This window comes from Schizosaccharomyces octosporus (genome assembly GCF_000150505.1).
Source record: "Schizosaccharomyces octosporus yFS286 unplaced genomic scaffold supercont6.2, whole genome shotgun sequence".
NCBI lineage: Eukaryota > Fungi > Ascomycota > Schizosaccharomycetes > Schizosaccharomycetales > Schizosaccharomycetaceae > Schizosaccharomyces > Schizosaccharomyces octosporus.
In genome coordinates this window covers 3661482-3679402 of record NW_013185620.1, presented here as the reverse complement: position 1 = coordinate 3679402, position 17921 = coordinate 3661482, and the positions used below count along the sequence as shown (strand labels likewise).

Below are 17921 nucleotides of genomic sequence, written 5' to 3'. Positions count from 1 at the left end.
AAGATTGTTACTTACTGTATTGTTACCTTTCATTGAACGCAGCAGTGAGTATATAAGCTTAAAATAAATAATGAACACGTTAAAAAGAAAAAATAAATAGAAGAAAGAAAAAGAAAGTCAATTTAAATATTTGTATCAACCAACGTCCATACTTCAATGAGTTGGACTCTAGTTACGAACTCGTTAACTTGCCTAAACCAACTTTACGACGGTAATGTAAGGAGAGAGTAGTACAACACGAGAGACATATGAAAAGTAAGAACTAAAGTGAAACCATATAAAATTAACGTCTTCATAGAGGAAGTATTGCTGATCCACTATTTATATTATTACATTTTTGGGTCGTCTTTAAGAATCAGCAGAACGAGGTTCATAATATAGTCATTGTTGACTTGAAGCCTGCTTTTTGTGGAAATTTGCGAGTGAACTAAATTTTGTAAGTGTTGTTATATTTTTCGTTTTTGTATCATCTTAAAACGCTTCATACGCTTATTCGGTGGTGACTGAAGTCATCGATTGTACACTAGTCCGCTTTCGGTTTATAGAGATCTCAAAATGGCATCAATACTGGAAAACCAGGAAATTAACGCAAAGCTTCATCAGCTTGTGGAATCAAAATTGGCCGAATATGGCTGGGCGGAAGAAGCCGCTTCTCTAACAGATTTCATTTTCGTAATGATTGGAAACGGAAAAGATCAATCACAGGTCACTGAAGAACTTATAGATTTGATCGGACCCGAATTTGACTCAAGTTTTTCTCAATGGTTATTTGATGAATTACGAGAGTTTGATTCTTCACGAGGAGTGGAGACTTCTAATGAAAGCGAACAAAAATATTCTGAAGAAACCCCTTCCGTCCCTGCAGAGATTCCCCAAGAAACTTTGCCTGAGACCGGCACAGTAGCCGACAATGACACAAGCAATAAATTGGGAGAAAAACCACTTCAATCGGAACGTGTCGGTCAAAAGTTAAAAAGTAGCGCTGTTCCAAAGCAGAGGTTTAATCCAATGGCTCCTTCCTTTAATGCAACGAAACCAGCCATACCACCTGCAAAACGTTTTTTTAAACATGATGAAGAAATACCTCTCTGTAAATTTGCCGATAAATGTGCTCGTTCCGATTGTGTTTTTGCTCACCCTACTCCTGCTGCCGCTCCTGGTGAAGCAATGGTTCTTAGTAGCAAAATGTGTACTGCCGGAAGAGATTGCAAAAACCCGGATTGCGTTGAAGGACATCCATCTCCAGCGTTCGGTACCACGCTTCCTTTCAAAGGAACGATTCCGGTTGTCTGTAGATATAATCCCTGCTTGAATCCTAGTTGTCGCTTTCTTCATCCTCAAAAAAGTAAAAATATGACATGGACTCCCTCTGCTACAGAGCCGACGCCATCGACTTCTGTGAGCGAGCGTAAATTTGCCGTTGAAGAGTCAGATGAGCATTTGCATGTATCATAAAAATTGTGAAAATATTGATTATTTATCTTGTTTCTTTCTTTTACCTTCGCGTTTGAAGTTTCCCATGTGTGGTTGTATATTTGGACAGTATATTGGCAATGATTCTTTAAATTGCTTAGTGAGGTGGCTACGTTTATGGAATCTATATAATATGAATCTGCTTTAGAAAAAGTATCCTATTTGGCTTAGTATTCATAATGAAATTCGTCATTTTCGTTTACTCTCACACATTTCTGTGTAGAGTATTCCCATTGCGAACGGATGCAACCAATTTCCAAACTTTCGTAGCAAATTTATGTTCGATAAAGCAGCTCAAACAGTCCCTCCTTAATAATTAATAATCCATGCCCATAAGTGATCGAAAAAGTAGTCAAATGGTTGAACTCGGTACAAATGACTAGATGAGCATTTGCATAATATTAAAAAGTTGATGCCATAACAAGATGTGTTAAGCATAACAAAAAAACAAATTAAGTGGCACAAACTAGCCTTTATTTATGGCTGCTAATGCTTGACTCATCTTCAGATAGCCGATATTTGCTTATAACCTTCGGTTAACCAAATTTTTTCCAAGTCGTTTACTGATTATCGCAGTAATTGTATTCAAACTGGAAGTGGAAAACTTAAGACACCAATACTGAACGTCAGTCAAAAAGGAAAGAAGGAGTATGTCATTCGACTTCAACGCTTACCATTGAAGTACAATTCCTTGTTGAAAGTCTTTGAAACGAAACATTCCGAAGAACCTTCTGAGGAACCGCTCCTCTCTCTTCATTTTCATAAAAATTATAATAGACATCTTTGGCAAGCTAGATCAAAAGAGGCTAACAAATTTGATTTCATACCATGTTCTTTGTTAGTTCCCTTTCATTGTGTATATAGTAAGTGTTTGGAACAATAACGCTGATCTCAAATATGACATCTGGCATACTTAGCATTAAGTCCTTCTTCAATTCTCACTTTATTGCCTTTCTCGATATCATTCCAGTTCTATACACCTATGATCCTCGAGTTTGAGGTAGACTAATCCCCATGGAAGATATGTCAAGAAAAGCGAAGGGAAACACTAACTGTTAATCAATTTACGAAGTCTATAACATTGGAAACATGTTGAAAAAATTCTTTGTTTACAGAACGCGTACGTACAGTCAGTTACAGTTAGGAACTCGGAAGCTTTGTAATAATTATGACTTGATCCTTAACAATAAATTTCTTACGAGAATGAGAATGAAGAGGATTTAGAGTACAGAAGACAGAAAGAATACAATCCGCCTTATATAATTTTGATGTTATTTATACCCCCACCACCCCCATGCAAGTTTGTTTTGATTTTGGGGTATATGTTTACATTCAGCTGAATCTATAGCTACCCTAATCAATCATTGAAACATTTAAAGGAAAGCTATGGAGGGGGATCAACAATATTTCGATCCTTTATTTGATGCATATTCTCTTCGTGTAATAGACCTACGTGAAATTCTAAGTCGACACCAGATATATTTCCCATCCACGGCTAAGAAAGCACACTTGGTTGAATTGTTCAACAAACTACGAAGAGTTAAACATGGATCTCTTTCAATTGATGAGCTACAAAAGGAAAACGCTCCTCCAAATCGCAGTCCACGCCGGAAATTCTTGGAAATATCTGCGATGGACTCCGGATTTGGTACTCCCTCAACTGCAAATACATCAATGCGCATTACGAGAAGCTCTGCTAGAGGAATTGAAAACTCAGCCAGAAAGTTTCTTCCATTCACACAAAGGAGCGAAATTCTTGACGAGGAAGAAGTCGAATTGTTGAAACAAGAAGAGACGCAGCAAAGGAGCCCTTTGTCAATCTTTCATACAGATACCAATCCAGTCTCTCCAAAACATTACAACTGGGAACAACTAATGGATACTCCTGCAGTGTCGCACTTTTCGGAAGCCCCAGAGGTTTATTCAGTTCAGCCAGCACGCAATCCACATTTTGAAAAATCACATGAAAAATATAATGATAATGAAAACAAGTTTCTTGGAAGATCATCCATTCCAACTGTTGAAATCCCTGTTCATTCGAGATCGCCATCCTCTTCGCAAACACTGTCTGCCAATGTCGGATTGAAACAAAATTTATCATCTAAATTACCAGATTCTACATTGTTAGCAAGTCCTACTCTTGCTGCGAAACCTGCAAGACTTCAAGGAATCGAAACGCAGACGTCCCCATTGTTCTTGTCCAAACATCAAAAGTCATCGCCGGATACACAAAGCTCTTCTAACACAAGTATTTATGCATCACCATTGAAATCACCGTCAAAGTTTCAGAATTTTGCAAACCTATTTCCATCTCGTCGCACTCCCTTGGGAGAAACAAACTCGCAATCCATCACCCAAACATCACCCCGTGAATACTTCCAATTTCGATCTGATAGTGAAGCCGAATTTTCACCGACGTCAGTAAAAGCTTTTGTAAACAAAGATAATGAGAAAGTGATCTCCTCGCCGGTCTCTAACTCTTCATTAATGTTCGCCAGTCAATTAGAGAATTTGTATGCCAAGGATCGATCGCTTCCTGGAAAAGCACCTGTAAATACACCTTCAAGTTTCTTTACTGTTGGAAATCGGATTCAAGAAACTTATTCTCCTAACGAAGAATTTGCCGAAAGTTTATTTGCCCAGAAAGGTGTACGTCCTGACACAACAAATCCGGTCCTCAACAACGTCAGTCTTTCATCTACTGAAAACTCGTTTTTTGGAGAACAAGAAGAACCTTTAAAAAAAGGTTCTGAAACGTATATTAGCAAGATGGGAAAAATTCGATTATATGGAGTGTTTCTGTCTGTGTTGTTTGTTGCGCTGTCCCTCGCATTTTGGCAACAAGAAGTTAGACGAGTTGGATTTTGTGAAATTCCTGGTAAGTTGTTTACCAAATTTTACCAAATATAAAAAAGAATCAATTTTAACAATTTATAGAGGAGCCGTATCCTAGTTACATATCTTCCATTAAACCAGAACCTGTTCGATCAACTTTGCAGTCAGTGTACACTTATTTAAACATTCGAGGACTAAAAGCCAAGTGTGTGCCATGTCCATCCTCTGCAAAATGTGGTAGAAATAGAGAATATGTATGTGAGAGCGAGACGAAGCAACATACACCATTCCTTTCACATTTTGGATTTAAGCCTCATCCTAGTTGTATTAGTATCGGTTCTGTTACAGACCGTATAGAAAGTATAATCAAGAGATGCGTTGACATGGTTGAAGAATGGTATACGCAAAATGGATCCAAGACTCAGATATCTCATGGGGAAAAATTATCTCAAAATCATTTTCATTCTTCAGTCATTGACAAATTCTATGAAGAATTTAAGGACAAAATGGATTTAGAAGTTACGATGGACGAATTTAAAGTTTACTTCAGACAAGCTCTAGAAAGACTTCATATTATGAAGAGGAAAGAAAACAGGTAAGAATATTTTGAAGTTTAAAGAGCATATACTAACTTAAAATAAAGAGTGCCGGAAAGCATTCTGGTAATATATTCGCACTTTAAAGATGTGGCTAGCCATCTCAGAGATATAATAAACACCAATGTTGTCGTTACCTCGAAAACTATAAGCAACTCAATTTCTCACTCGATAATTTCGTTGGTATCATCTATACATCAAAACGTTCCCAGATTCGCCTTGAGGACAACATTTCAATCAATCTACGATAATACTGGAAGTATGCTTTACCAGTTGTCTACAAATCTGAACAGAGTATACTTTGAATTGCTTGGAAAGATCATACGGTCAATGATGAGCCTTGGCGGAACCGGTCTTGAATGGCTTGGGAAGATGACACAGTTGCTTCTCATACCGTTGAAAAAGTATTCGATGACGGCCTTGTATGTTTTGTCCGCGTGTGTTGCTATCCCATACTTATGGTCGTTGTTTATTTCATTTTACAGTACGGAAAAGCTTGTAAAGGTATGCGTAAAACATTGTGTTTCACGTTTGCAAGTTGCAAAGAAAAGTTCACTTAAAGATGTTTCTAATAATCCACGCATACAGTTGGATGAATTGCGCGCAGAGTGTTTCGTTTACCATCCGGAACAGCTGAAAGATCTCGAATGTTTGAAAGACACAAGCAGTATTACTCAGAAAAGAGTTTGGCGGCGAACCATAGAAGTGATTGACCAGATGGTTAGTGTTCGGGTTTTTGACGATAAGTTAACGAACAAGCGCGCTTGGGAATGGATTGGCGTTTTACCAGACAACGCGTATTAATGGTATTTTATCGGTTGGTATTTCTAGGCTAGTAAGAAAGATAATTAGCATTTAAAAAATAGTATTTATTAGTTATAACTTTGACATAAACAACACAACAATTGCGTGTACCATAAATTAGTATGACTGTTCAAAGCGGTAAACTCTATGTATACCAAAGATTTAAGAAAACGAGCAACCAAAGAACATTAGTACAGTATATAAACAAGCAATCAAAATTAACACGACAATAGAATCAGTCAAATTAATAAAGAAAAACAAAACAATCAAAATGACAAACAAACAGGAACTGTGAATATAAGAAGATTCTTAATATTCAGCAACATATAGCACGCAATAAAAAAAGAAAGATATCTAAAAAATAACTAAGAAAAGCAAACTACATATCTATCAATGGAGTGCACTCATGACAAGATTGCGAAGAGCTTTGCAAAGTAGTTCAACGTCGCCCGAATGACGACCAGAAGCGTAGAAGTACTTTTCATCGGAATAAACCCAATGGGAAGCACTAGGACCAGCTTCGTACTTGTCCGCTGGGATAAGCATAGAGGCATACGCGGGTGGGTTAGCAGCACCAAACAAATATGACGTTCTTTCCATATAAAGAGGTGTTGTCGTTGATTTTATTTGAAGATTTGGAACAGCACGATGGATGGCAATTGCGCCTTGCGCGATGGCTCCCAAAGCATGGTTGCCACTAGCACGAGAGCATAAAGGGATATAATCGGCAAGCAAGGCGGACAAACGAGAAGAATGAACAAAATCCAAAACAGCAGGATCCTTGCCACCTGGAATAAGAACTAAATCATAAGTGTTAAGAGTAAAAGAATCAGAGGATAAGCTTAGAGGTTTCAAAAATTCTGAAATGGTGGACATTCTATCATAAAGTTTGCAAGTCTCTGCGGTAGCACCTATGAACCAAGACTTGAAGCCGCTCAATTGTGTTAGGTCAGCCTGAGCAACGTTTCCTGTTAAAGTTGCGAAATGAACGATGAAACCTTGTTTCAAAAAATATTGCCAAGATTCGCAGACTTGAGTCACATCGTAACCATTGTCGGGTAAAAGAATGCACATTTTAAGAGTACGTCGGTTGCTATTTTTACTGCTGTGCACGGGAGTAGGAGCCCATAATGGATTGGCAAATGGTTGCAAAATACTAGAGTTTCCTTGATTTTCACGGACAATTTGCATCGACATTTTCAATTAATTTCTCAAATTCCTCGAATTCCTCAAAAAAGCAGTTGAACAATAATACGTTGTTACTAAGCTGTAGGAGTCGTCCTTCAACAAACAATAAGATAGGGGAAGCTTTAAATGAATGCTATTTTTAAAATGGTCTTCAATAGCAATTGAAGGAAAACAATTATTTATGAGTTTTCGTGTTGGCAAAAGGAAGAATATTCTGCCGGGCTATGAAGGGCCCATATCCGTTTGTGAGCTGGCTTTAAACTTTAAAGAGTTGAATTTCTTTACCTTAATAAACAAATAGATAAATAAATGGAATAGAAATTATTTGCAAGATCTATAGCTAAGATTTAATAAAATTTTTGTACTTTTAGATTTCAATTAAAATAATACCTTTTTTAAAAGCTTAAAGATATTTGGACGCGGACATAACTCTGACATTTCAAGTCAAGGATGATGTTGAATTGGATGAAACTAGTAGTTAAACTTGAACGAATTTGAATTACACATTGTACTTAAAATTATGATTAATGTGAGTAGAATATACTACCTAAAGTAAGAAGAGGAAAAGCAAGCGGACTGTGAATTTGGAGATCAGCAAAAATTTCGGGCTTAAACATTCAAAATCCAACTAATAAATTACCTTCTTTTTATACACTGAATAATCTATTCATATAAGCAAATTAAGCAAGCCAATTAGTACTCTGCTTTAGCTTTGTTTATCAATTTCAGTAGATTGATTTTTCTACTTTATATAATTTTATACAGTCCTTCAAACACCGATCTTCCTTAGTATAGGGGTAGTACACCAGCCTGTCACGCTGGCAGCCCGGGTTCGAATCCCGGAGGGAGAGAAAAAATATTTTGTTTTTGAGACTTAGAATCAATTTTTTAGTGATGTGGAAAGGTAAACCGAAAATAAGGCTTATAAATGAATTCGCTAACAAATAGGTTGCTTTGTATTTAGTAAATTTCATATTATTCTCCTAAAGTAATAGTTAATCCTTGAAGTTTAAAAAGTATACAAGACAATTGAGTGTTTGAGAAGTTTAAATTGGAGATCCTTATCTCCATCACTTTCTAGTTTCATTGTACATTTGTTTCAGCGCTTCATGATGAAGGTCGTTTAAGAATTCTAGTTTTGTACAGCTTATCCAACCTCGATTTATGTCGATAAAACCAAGGGTGCTCCAGCGCCTCCTCCACTGTGGGGCGTTCACTTGGTTCTTTTTGTAGAAAAGAACATATCAGATCCTTAGCTTGCCTCGATACAGTTCTCCAAATCGCGTCTTCAAATACTATGTTTCCTTCCATAGAAAAAATAGGCGAGTTTCCCGAAAGAAGTAAATACATGATAATTCCTAAGCTCCATATGTCAACTTCTTTTCCATATCCCATGTTCAATTCTTTGTAACGTCTACTACGACCTTTCAAATCTCTCACTTCTGGAGCCGTATACTCCAAGGTGCCAACAAATGTTGACATTCGTTTCCCATTTTCCATACATCTAGCAACACCAAAGTCAGTCAAAATAATCCGAAACACGCTATCGCTTGAAGAGACAATCAAAATATTTTCCAACTTGAGATCACGATGAGCAATATTTTGAGAATGCAGATAACCTAATGCTTGTAGCAATTGATACATAATAAACAAGCATGTCACTTCAGGAACTGTTCCCATCTTAGTTAAATAACTGAACAAATCGCCACCTGTAACCAATTCCTCAAAAATAAAACTAAATAAAATTAGCCGAGTGAGATTAGAATTCAACATACAATTGGTTTTCAGAGTTGTAGTCCATAGCCACATGGACAATATTGGGATGATTTAGCTTTTTCAAAATAGATACTTCATGATCATCATAAAAGCGACTGGAGGAAACCTTCCTCTTCTCGATAATTTTACAAGCATATTGTCTGCCTGTTTTATTCTCAATTGCCATATAAATACGCGAAAACCCTCCCGTACCAAGTAGGCGATGGGTGATACTAAATTCTTCACCATCATACTCATGATGATAGTCATCATCCGTTGTATTTTTTTGTTGATATAGAAAAGAAGCACAATGGCGAACGTCTAAAATATCGCCATCAGACAACAATACTACATTTCCTTTACCGATAAGACAGTGGTTCAGAAACGTGCCGTTGGAGCTTAGATCTTGACAGTACACTAATGGATCCATATCATCGTCGACAAGCACCGAATAAACTCTAAAGTGTCTATAACTTGCGGTAGACTGAATCAATTGATACGTATTGGCATTTCCACGTCCTACAGTCACGTCTTCGTACTTTTTTATACTGATAGCTGAAAGAAAATTAGATAAAATACAAAAAGTTAACAAGTTTTTACCTGTTTGAGGGGACGTAGATGAGAAAACGAATAGTCGGCCCAATACGCCATCTTCAGTTTGTTGAATGTCAAGCGTACTTTCATCAATTTGACTCAATTCACAGAGGATTTGGGTCGACTCTGAACGACTTAGTATAGCACGCGACAAAAACTCCATAGTCAAACAAATTGATACGCTTGGTAATTGTTGAAATACCTACACGCGTATCCATCATCGTGTACGCAAGTAACAATTTATTTACCAGACGGAGTGACAATACGCGTTTCTATATTTACTTACACAAAAAAAAACAGAATTAAATTACTTTCTATGAAAGCTCATAAATCCTTTGTTAAAATTGAGATTAGGAAAAATACGAACAGTAAATAAACCCTATAATCTCAAGAAAGAGAGAAGTCTCGTTTCAGTGGTTTTCAAGGGTAACGTGTGTCAGAATGGGAAATTTTGATGATCCTTGGAAGAATTGCAGACAGAATAAAGGAATGCGAGAGGTCAAATGAATGAACCCAATCAAGAAAGTCACTATTCAGAAACTGTCATCTATGCAATCCTCATTAATGTCGTCGTCTTATTTGTTTTCATAGAATAAAAATTGAGTTAGAACGATGATTCGTAAAGGATTCGTATGAGCGTATATCATCGGACTTCTTTTTCCAATGTGAAAGTTGGAACATTGGGCAATTGTCCGTCCATTCTTAGATTTAGGTAAACTCGTACAAGAAATGCAATCGGTTTTCTGTAATTGAATTATAACCTTAACTTTCAAACATCAACCATCCTTATGTTTTAGTTTCTTGCGTTTCCAGGTCCGCCAATATGGCCCAAACACTTGCTTTAAATAATGTATGCACCAAACCGATTTCTTTCTCTAATTCTCTTAAAGAGTCAAGGATATTATTGCTAGGATTATATACCATTTCGTGCAACAATTTTGCAAGCTTCATGTTAGCTCGAATACACGCCAGTTCTACACACTTACAGAATCCATATTTCTAGCTAATTTAGTGTATTCATCCAAAACTTGCTTTTGTAGGATTTGTTTCTCCCTTGAGGAATTCAAATCGCCAGACATTATTTTGGAGGTTCAGAACTTGCTCATTACAACTTATATTCAGGTCAACTTGGGTTTATTATACGATGGAGGGCCATAGGCCTGAAAAGCGAAGGAGAAATAATCCTGATTACTCAAAGTAAGTTTTCAAAATCGAAAATGGCGTTATTGAATTCCATCCTTTCAAGATATATGCTTTTGCTAACCTCTTTGAAGATATGCATATGGAAGCATCGTCCGAGTGAAACTCGTCAATTTTGTCACATATGAGTATTGCGAATTTTATCCTGGTCCATATTTAAATATGGTTATCGGTCCTAATGGTACTGGTAAGAGTACTGTTGTATCGGCCATTTGTTTAGGCCTAGGATGGCCTCCAAAGGTATGCTCTACTAATGTGTTGATGGTTTACTAACAATCTTCTAAGTTACTTGGAAGGGCTAAAGAAGCTAGGGAATATATCAAATATGGAAAAAACAGTGCTACCATCGAATTAGAATTAAAACTAAAAAACAACAATACCGTTACTATAACGCGTGTAATCAATCAAGATAAGTCAAGCTCTTTTTCTTTAAATAAAGAAGCTTGCTCTGCTTCGGCGATCTCCCATTTGATGGAAAAGTTCAATATTCAATTGAATAATCTTTGCCATTTTCTGCCACAGGACAGAGTTGCTGAATTTGCTCAGTTAGATCCATTCACTAGACTAATCGAAACCGAAAGAGCCATTGATTATGATGGATTACTCCTTGATCACGAAAAACTGATTGACTTACGAAGAGAGGAAAAAGATGCTATGCTATACAAAGATCAGGGTCAGAATACTCTTAATTCAATTAAAGAAAGGCAACAGGCTCTTGAAAAGGAAGTAAAGATATTTAAAGATCGTGAAAAGATCCAATCTTATCTTGGTGTGCTGGCCATAGCGAAAGACCTTGTAATATACCGAGAGAAAACGGTAACTTATAATCAGTTAAGGGAAAAAAAGAGAGAAATTAAAGACCAACTAAAACAGTTTATTGAAGAATCTCGTCCAGTTTTGAGCCTGACAGACCAATTTCAATCGGATTTGCAAGATAAGAAAGAGGCTTTCAATCAATTATCATCCTCACTTCTTGTGTTTAAGCAACATACGGAAAAGGAAAAGTTATCTGTTTCCAAATACATGGAGAATGAAAAGCGAATTTACGAGAAAATTAATTCAAACCGTGCCCTATTGAAAACCAGCCAGGCAGCAGTTCAAGAAGCCCAACGAGCCCTGGATGGACTTCTGGGAATGATGGGACCAAAGCCTTCAGAACAAAACTTTGAGGCTACCCACCAAAGAATGCAAGAACTCAATTCAGAAAAATTGCGCTACGAGAATGAGAAATTAGAGTGTTCACACGCCCTTGGTAGCATACGTACCTCTAAAGCACAAAAACTTCTTGGCATTGATAATTTACGGCGCGAACTAAATGCTTATAATGACCTTACACGGAGAAAGTTAAAGTATATAGCAACGACACCTGGCTGGGAAGATGCTTTTCATACTTATCAAATCTTAAAAGAAAATGAATCAACTTTCGAAGAAGCAGCATATGGACCTATTTACATGCATTTGGAATGCAGAGACAAGAAGATTGCTCCTTTAATCGAAGGTTTTTTCCGTGCTGATACGTTTCGAACCTTCGTTATGTCCAATTACAATGATTATTTGAAGTTGATGGATCTTATTACTTCGAAAACAAGATATACTCCTACAGTACGAGAATTTTCTAGTGAACGGAACAAGAGACTTAGTGATTTCCAATATATATGTTCTCGTGACAAACTCAAGTCATTTGGATTTGATGGTTATTTGATAGATTATTTAGAAGGACCAGAAGTTGTCTTGGTAGCCTTGTGTCATATGCTAAAAATTCATCAAATTCCTGTTGCAGAAAAGGAATTATCTACCGCTTCTGTCAATGCTCTTAACAACTATCGCTTACCAAATGGTGATCCTGTGTTTAAATCATATCTTGCAGGTTCTTCAATACATCTTGTTTTCCGTTCCGCTTATGGTAACAGAGAATTAACTCAAAGAACGGATCCTCTTCCTTCTAATAGTGTTTATTTTTCTGAAAGTGTCGAACCATCACTAGTAAAAGAAAAGGAAGAGCAACTAAATTCTCAGACGTCTGGACTTAATGAATTGCAAGCTAATGAAAGTAAATTGCAGAATAAAGTCGGCGAATGTGACGCATTGATTTCTGAAGCAAATGAAAGTATCACAAATTTGCGTAAAGAAAGAGATGAAAAATTGGTTCCTTTACGAGAATGGCAAGCTTTGAACGACAAAGCAAATCATCAGCGTCTGGTTTTAGACCAACGAAAAAAGAATCCGGGTCAATATGAAAGAGAATTGGAGAATAGTAAGGAATTACGCAGAGAAAATTGCATGGCCCTTATGGATTCTATAACAAAATTGAAAGATTGGAATACAAAAGCAACGATTGAATTTGAGAAAACCCTAGGTTCACGATTGAACGTAATTGAAGCCGAATATCGGTTACAGAAACACGAGCTGGATGCGGAACAGGTGAACACTATGATGCGTGAACTGCATGATAAACAACAAGAAACTTCAGCAAGGATTGCTGAAGCAAGAAAAGATGCGATGGAGACGTATAATTCCGTCGTGGAGCGCTTGCAAAATGAAGATCAAGAGCGACAGACATCAATTACTGAAGAAAGCGAAAACTTTTCAACAGTTTCCGAGGTTGAAAATAAAATTAGTGTGGAAGAAACAAAGCTTGGATTTATGAACGTGAATAACTTTGTTATGGAGCAATATGACCGCCGAAAGTTAGAAATAGAGGAATTAGAGATGAAATTGAGTAGACTTGACGAGACCATTCTTTCAACGCAAGAAAAGATTGAGGATATAAAGAGAGTTTGGCTAGTTAAATTAGAGGGTGTTATTGAGTGTATAACTGAAAGATTCTCAAAAAGCATGTCTAGTATGGGATACGCAGGCGAAGTACGTTTGGGAAAAGCAGAAGACTTTGATAAATGGCGTATAGATATCATGGTGCAATTTAGAGAAGCAGAAGGACTGCAGAAACTTACTGGCCAACGACAATCGGGAGGTGAACGATCTGTTTCGACTATAATGTATCTACTGGCTCTTCAGGGCGTCGCTACTGCACCATTTCGTATCGTAGATGAAATCAATCAGGGTATGGATCCTAGAAATGAACGTGTCGTTCATTCTCATATCGTCAACTCGACATGCGAAACCCCCTCATCTCAATACTTCCTGGTTACTCCTAAGCTTCTTCCAGACTTGACTTACCATCGTAACTTGAAAGTGCTGTGCATATGCAATGGAAGCTGGCTTCCAAATACTTTCCGATTGTCTCTTACTTCATATTTAGAAAACTTGAAAAGCAAAGTGCTTTTGCCTGCTCCTTGAAGATATCAATGTGAGACCGGCAAATTTCTCAATGAGGCACTGTATATTACATTGGGGTTTTTTGGAATCTATTTCATACCTTTCATATTAAATAATTACATTCTAGCTTATATTTATTATTACGGAGTTACTTTTCAATAGATCATAATATTTTACATGTTAGTATTTACCGTTGGGAACAGTACGTGAAATATAATTTATAAAAATTTAATTTGAAATATTGAATTTGAAATAGTATATTGAAATAGTTCAAAATAAACAAAGGAAGTTTGGAGTTCTGTGTTCAACATGGAGGTTACGACAGCAGACCTCAGCAATACCACAGACTGTATTTCACCATTAGCAAACTGTCGGTTTGAAAGGAGGATAAAGGTCCGAAAAGTTGAGTAGGAAATTCTTTTGTTAAAGCACCTTAGTGCTTTGCCAATTTTCTAAAGTTAAGTAGCAGAATAACGCTAAGTCTTGCATTTTAATGCCTTTGGATAAGAAGAAGTTTGAAACATTTGGTGAACAATCTCACAAGCCTTTTGCTAGTGGAGCCTGGGACGAAGATTATGAGCTTGTAAGCTTAAATTCTAGTCAAGATGCCTTGAATAGTTCATTTTCAAAATCTCTTGCTTTGGACTCCAATCGAACTTCTTCTCCTTTAAGGATAGAGTCCTTAAGCTCGTCAACAATTATGATCAACACAAAGTTGAGGGAATTTGAAATAGGAGAAGGAATTCCTGAGACGCAGGAATCGACTCAAGTACCAATTGAGACCAACGACTCCGAAGAAGTTACCAATTCTATTCCAGATTCCAGTGATGAAGCTTGTGAGGAGGAGAGGGAGGAGGAAGAAATAGAAAGCAAAAACGAAGAAGATGACAGTGTATGGGAATCCGACTATTCTGAAGCTCCCACTGAACCTGCTCTTGCAGCTGTCGAGCCTCATAGAGGAAAAGCATTTATGTCACCAAGCTCGTCCGGTACTTATGAAAGTGAAGCATTGGAATATAATGTTCCTGCCATCCCTGACCTTCGTTTCCAAAATTCTTACTTGAAGTCACTTGAACAAGCAAATGGCTCGGTCCCTCTTATTTGCTGGATTACTGTTCGTGATCAGATCCTTTTTCCTTTCCTTAGTGGAGGAATGTGGATTTTTGTCCGCCATTTCTTGGGATTTTCAAAAATTCAAGACAAAGGATTTCATTTCGGTCAATGGCTTCGCAGATTATTTGGTTTCTTTTTCTCGTCCCCTTCCAAGAAGTAGTGCTTGCTTTTAAAATCGTTTTTTTTATTTCTTCATGAAGCGATTTTTTTTTTTGCGTGCCTTAATTCTAATAACATTCTTCTGTATGTGCTTCAGTGAAGCCAAATGACAACTAGCGATTTTTTACTCTCTGTCGACTTTATCAATAAGAAGGAACATATCATTAATTACTTTTTATATTTTGTCATGACGATTAACGGTTTACTTAATTTATAATTTGCCTTTTACTTGGAATGACAAGTTTGTGATGAACTTGGGCAAGCATGAAAGATTAAATAATTCATTTAAATCAATGATGAATAGTAACTATGAACAGATAATAATATAAAAGAAAGAAAAGAAACCATTCGGGTATGCGTTAGTTTTAGTTTAGGAAAGGATTGCAGAAAATATTTTAGAATACAAACATTATCCTTCCAATATGTATGTGTACATTAGGTAGATTGGGAATTAGAAGAGCCCTTTAGATTAGTTCATCAATTTTGCTCAGAAGAATCTCAGCGTGATGTTGTTGGAAAACAAGCATAGGACGAAGACGGATTGCTGCAACACCGCAGCCGCCAATGTTAATACCATTCATCTTCATACGTCCAACGAATGCATCACGGGCAGCAGAGGATTCACAGTCCCAGGCAATAAAAGTACCTTTACCTTTACCACGAATGTTGTTAATCTTTCCAGGGTGCTTTTCGGCCAACTTTTCAAGAGAGGTATATACAAAATCACCGACAGTCTTGACATTTTGAAGAAGATCCTTTTCACGAATTTCTTTGGCAATGTACTTCGCCTGGATAGCACGGAGAGGATCACCCATCCATGTATTAAAGTGTTGATAAGCATGAGGACGAAGATTTTTGTCATGGTAGTAAACACCAGCGGCCTGGAACTTCTTAGAAAAAGTAACCATGTCAGGAGGAGTAGGCAAGTTCCAGTGTTCATGAGCCCACATAGCACCAGTAGAGCCCATACCGGTTTGTACTTCGTCGACAATGAAGAGAACGTTGTGCTTCTTCAAAGTTGCTTGAAGCTTATGGAAAAATTCATTAGAAGCATGGTTATCACCACCTTCGGATTGAATAGGCTCAACAATACAAGCGGCGATGGGACAGTGATGAGTGTTTAAAATATGTTCAACTTCTTCGATGCAACGGTCTTCTTCGGCTTGGTTTTCAGTTGTGTATTTTTCGAGAGGATATTTCAATGCAGGGAAATGAGCTTGAGGCCAATGGAAAGCGGGCATACCAATCTTATGGACGGGCTTGGAACGAGTTGTCGAGAGGGAACCAAAAAGGCGGCCATGGAAACCGTGACGGAAAGAAAGAACAGCGACTTCGGGGCTACCTGGAGACGAGTTATTCATGCAAGTTGTTTTTTCTTCTTCAGTGAAGTCACCGTTAACTCTGGGTAAATTATTGAAGCGGTAAAGCATGGCCAACTTGTAAGCTACTTCATTGGCATCACTTCCACTCATTTGGTAGTAGACATACTTTTGACCTTTGGGAGCAAAGTCAATGGCACCTTCTTGTGCCATAGTAGCCCAGTTTTTGGGGGGATAATTTCCAAGAGCAGGACGGTTCATCATAGCAATGGCGGCTTCATCAGACTTGGCAGCTTCAAGGAGAGTTGGGTTGTTGTAACCAACGGGTATAGTAGCAATTTGAGAATAAACGTCCAAAAGAACATTTCCGTCAGCGTCTACGAGGTAGTTACCAACTGATTTTTCATAGTCAACAGGGAATTTAACTGCACCGATGTCGTGAACCTGGCTGATTTCTTCGATGGCAGCTTTACCCTTAGGGCCAGGAATAGTACTGGTTTTAACAGAGGGACCCTTGGGCTCATTAGGGAAATAGGCAGAGCCATTATTAGCGACGGAAGTAACAGTCATATTATTATTGATCAAAAAGAAAAGGAATAATACAAAGTCCTTAAAAAATAAAGCAAGAAATGACTAGAGAACAGGTGCTCTAGAAATTTTGAATTTCAAAAAAGAAAAAAAAGAAAAGAAAAAGAATAATACTTGAACAAAAGATTTCTAGAAACAGAGAATCTAATTTTCCTTTACCTTATAGCAAGCGTCTAGAGATCGAACAATGTTAATGAACACAAATTTCAATGTGCAGCATTCACCGGTATATATACCATTTTCAAAAGCTATTTTTCGGCTCATTTGATTTCCGCAACGAGCACTTTCCAATCTTGCTTTTCTATATCAGACGTTGCAAACTGATGACTTACCGATCATAGATAAAAATCGACTTGGGATTAGAATAGCCATCAGTAGGAGTAAAAACCGACAGCTACAAAGAAAAAAGGAAGTGCTTAAAAAAGAAACGTAACTGAAACCATAACATAAACAAAAATCAAAGCAAAAAGGTGTTACAATAAATCATGGTTAGTTACTATCATTATGGTAACAAGAAAAGAAAAGGGACGTTCCTTTTCCCAGGTGAAAAATGAGTACGTATAGTTCTTATAACTAATTTTAGGTAGCAGGCTTTTTTTGTTTATCAATAGCTATGTAAACGGTTTCATTTACCTTGTCATTTTTAATGGATCTTTCTGATCAATGAAATAACTTTTCTTCTTTTACATATCTGTTTACCAACGAATGAACTTCCAATTTCGTTAAAGTGGTTTATAACAGATGCTTAGTATGGTTTAGTGATGTTTGCAAAGAAAAACAATACATTTTTAAAGTGCTATAACGAAAAGTAAGGCTGTTTGTAAACACAACATAGACTCATGCTGCCGCATTATAGTAATCAACATAAGGATGTCGAAGTACGTCCGTATTTGGTTCTTCATACTTTGATATACATAAACAAACACCAAAGGAAGGAATAAAAGGGTGTAGGTACATTTTCTTTTTTCAATAGAGTTTTTCATTCCATCTTTTGAAGGGTATTTTGCTTGTTTTGGTTTGT

The 17921-nt window shown here is 37.1% G+C and overlaps 8 protein-coding genes and 1 non-coding gene across 9 annotated transcripts; 5 read left to right on the top strand and 4 right to left on the bottom strand.

Annotated features, from left to right (window-relative positions):
• The first annotated feature begins 144 nt into the window (after window positions 1-144).
• Window positions 145-1787, top strand: SOCG_01067 (poly(A) binding protein Nab2). Its single transcript, XM_013163487.1, has one exon. The coding sequence runs from the start codon at window positions 556-558 to the stop codon at window positions 1453-1455; it is 900 nt and encodes a 299-aa protein (XP_013018941.1). The 5' UTR covers window positions 145-555; the 3' UTR covers window positions 1456-1787.
• A 188-nt stretch (window positions 1788-1975) lies between these two features.
• Window positions 1976-5816, top strand: SOCG_01066 (LEM domain-containing protein Man1). Its single transcript, XM_013163486.1, has 3 exons — window positions 1976-4351; window positions 4411-4903; window positions 4952-5816. The coding sequence occupies exons 1-3, from the start codon at window positions 2860-2862 to the stop codon at window positions 5706-5708; spliced, it is 2742 nt and encodes a 913-aa protein (XP_013018940.1). The 5' UTR covers window positions 1976-2859; the 3' UTR covers window positions 5709-5816.
• Window positions 5703-7258, bottom strand: SOCG_01065 (uncharacterized protein). Its single transcript, XM_013163485.1, has one exon. The coding sequence runs from the start codon at window positions 6903-6905 to the stop codon at window positions 6099-6101; it is 807 nt and encodes a 268-aa protein (XP_013018939.1). The 5' UTR covers window positions 6906-7258; the 3' UTR covers window positions 5703-6098.
• Window positions 7259-7676: 418 nt separating this feature from the next.
• Window positions 7677-7747, top strand: SOCG_16316. The gene has a single exon. It is a non-coding gene; the product is annotated as a tRNA-Asp (tRNA).
• A 132-nt stretch (window positions 7748-7879) lies between these two features.
• Window positions 7880-9567, bottom strand: SOCG_01064 (CAMK/RAD53 protein kinase Mek1). Its single transcript, XM_013163484.1, has 3 exons — window positions 9252-9567; window positions 8672-9206; window positions 7880-8631 (listed from the first exon to the last, which is right to left on the bottom strand). Exons 1-3 carry the CDS (start codon window positions 9406-9408, stop codon window positions 8004-8006), a joined length of 1320 nt encoding a protein of 439 aa, XP_013018938.1. The 5' UTR covers window positions 9409-9567; the 3' UTR covers window positions 7880-8003.
• Window positions 9513-10666, bottom strand: SOCG_01063 (DASH complex subunit Dad3). Its single transcript, XM_013163483.1, has 2 exons — window positions 10232-10666; window positions 9513-10190 (listed from the first exon to the last, which is right to left on the bottom strand). The coding sequence occupies exons 1-2, from the start codon at window positions 10322-10324 to the stop codon at window positions 10032-10034; spliced, it is 252 nt and encodes an 83-aa protein (XP_013018937.1). The 5' UTR covers window positions 10325-10666; the 3' UTR covers window positions 9513-10031.
• On the top strand, window positions 9893-13924 carry SOCG_01062 (Smc5-6 complex SMC subunit Smc5). Its single transcript, XM_013163482.1, has 3 exons — window positions 9893-10442; window positions 10520-10685; window positions 10731-13924. The coding sequence occupies exons 1-3, from the start codon at window positions 10390-10392 to the stop codon at window positions 13740-13742; spliced, it is 3231 nt and encodes a 1076-aa protein (XP_013018936.1). The 5' UTR covers window positions 9893-10389; the 3' UTR covers window positions 13743-13924.
• Window positions 13925-14040: 116 nt separating this feature from the next.
• On the top strand, window positions 14041-15399 carry SOCG_01061 (DUF1770 family protein). Its single transcript, XM_013163481.1, has one exon. The coding sequence runs from the start codon at window positions 14215-14217 to the stop codon at window positions 14992-14994; it is 780 nt and encodes a 259-aa protein (XP_013018935.1). The 5' UTR covers window positions 14041-14214; the 3' UTR covers window positions 14995-15399.
• Window positions 15247-17643, bottom strand: SOCG_01060 (4-aminobutyrate aminotransferase). The gene has a single exon (XM_013163480.1). The coding sequence runs from the start codon at window positions 16880-16882 to the stop codon at window positions 15458-15460; it is 1425 nt and encodes a 474-aa protein (XP_013018934.1). The 5' UTR covers window positions 16883-17643; the 3' UTR covers window positions 15247-15457.
• Between the last annotated feature and the right edge of the window lie 278 nt (window positions 17644-17921).

Excerpts from the sequence above, each read along its gene's own strand:
- SOCG_01067 (XM_013163487.1), top strand. The coding sequence starts at position 556 with ATGGCATCAATACTGGAAAACCAGGAAATTAACGCAAAGCTTCATCAG.
- SOCG_01066 (XM_013163486.1), top strand. The coding sequence starts at position 2,860 with ATGGAGGGGGATCAACAATATTTCGATCCTTTATTTGATGCATATTCT. Across the intron at positions 4,352-4,410 it reads TGGATTTTGTGAAATTCCTG|AGGAGCCGTATCCTAGTTAC; the intron begins GTAAGTTGTTTA and ends AACAATTTATAG. Across the intron at positions 4,904-4,951 it reads ATGAAGAGGAAAGAAAACAG|AGTGCCGGAAAGCATTCTGG; the intron begins GTAAGAATATTT and ends CTTAAAATAAAG.
- SOCG_01065 (XM_013163485.1), bottom strand. The coding sequence starts at position 6,905 with ATGTCGATGCAAATTGTCCGTGAAAATCAAGGAAACTCTAGTATTTTG.
- SOCG_01064 (XM_013163484.1), bottom strand. The coding sequence starts at position 9,408 with ATGGAGTTTTTGTCGCGTGCTATACTAAGTCGTTCAGAGTCGACCCAA. Across the intron at positions 9,207-9,251 it reads ATCTACGTCCCCTCAAACAG|CTATCAGTATAAAAAAGTAC; the intron begins GTAAAAACTTGT and ends ATTTTCTTTCAG. Across the intron at positions 8,632-8,671 it reads TACAACTCTGAAAACCAATT|TTTTATTTTTGAGGAATTGG; the intron begins GTATGTTGAATT and ends AATTTTATTTAG.
- SOCG_01063 (XM_013163483.1), bottom strand. The coding sequence starts at position 10,324 with ATGTCTGGCGATTTGAATTCCTCAAGGGAGAAACAAATCCTACAAAAG. Across the intron at positions 10,191-10,231 it reads TAGCTAGAAATATGGATTCT|CTTGCAAAATTGTTGCACGA; the intron begins GTAAGTGTGTAG and ends GCTAACATGAAG.
- SOCG_01062 (XM_013163482.1), top strand. The coding sequence starts at position 10,390 with ATGGAGGGCCATAGGCCTGAAAAGCGAAGGAGAAATAATCCTGATTAC. Across the intron at positions 10,443-10,519 it reads AATAATCCTGATTACTCAAA|ATATGCATATGGAAGCATCG; the intron begins GTAAGTTTTCAA and ends ACCTCTTTGAAG. Across the intron at positions 10,686-10,730 it reads GCCTAGGATGGCCTCCAAAG|TTACTTGGAAGGGCTAAAGA; the intron begins GTATGCTCTACT and ends CAATCTTCTAAG.
- SOCG_01061 (XM_013163481.1), top strand. The coding sequence starts at position 14,215 with ATGCCTTTGGATAAGAAGAAGTTTGAAACATTTGGTGAACAATCTCAC.
- SOCG_01060 (XM_013163480.1), bottom strand. The coding sequence starts at position 16,882 with ATGACTGTTACTTCCGTCGCTAATAATGGCTCTGCCTATTTCCCTAAT.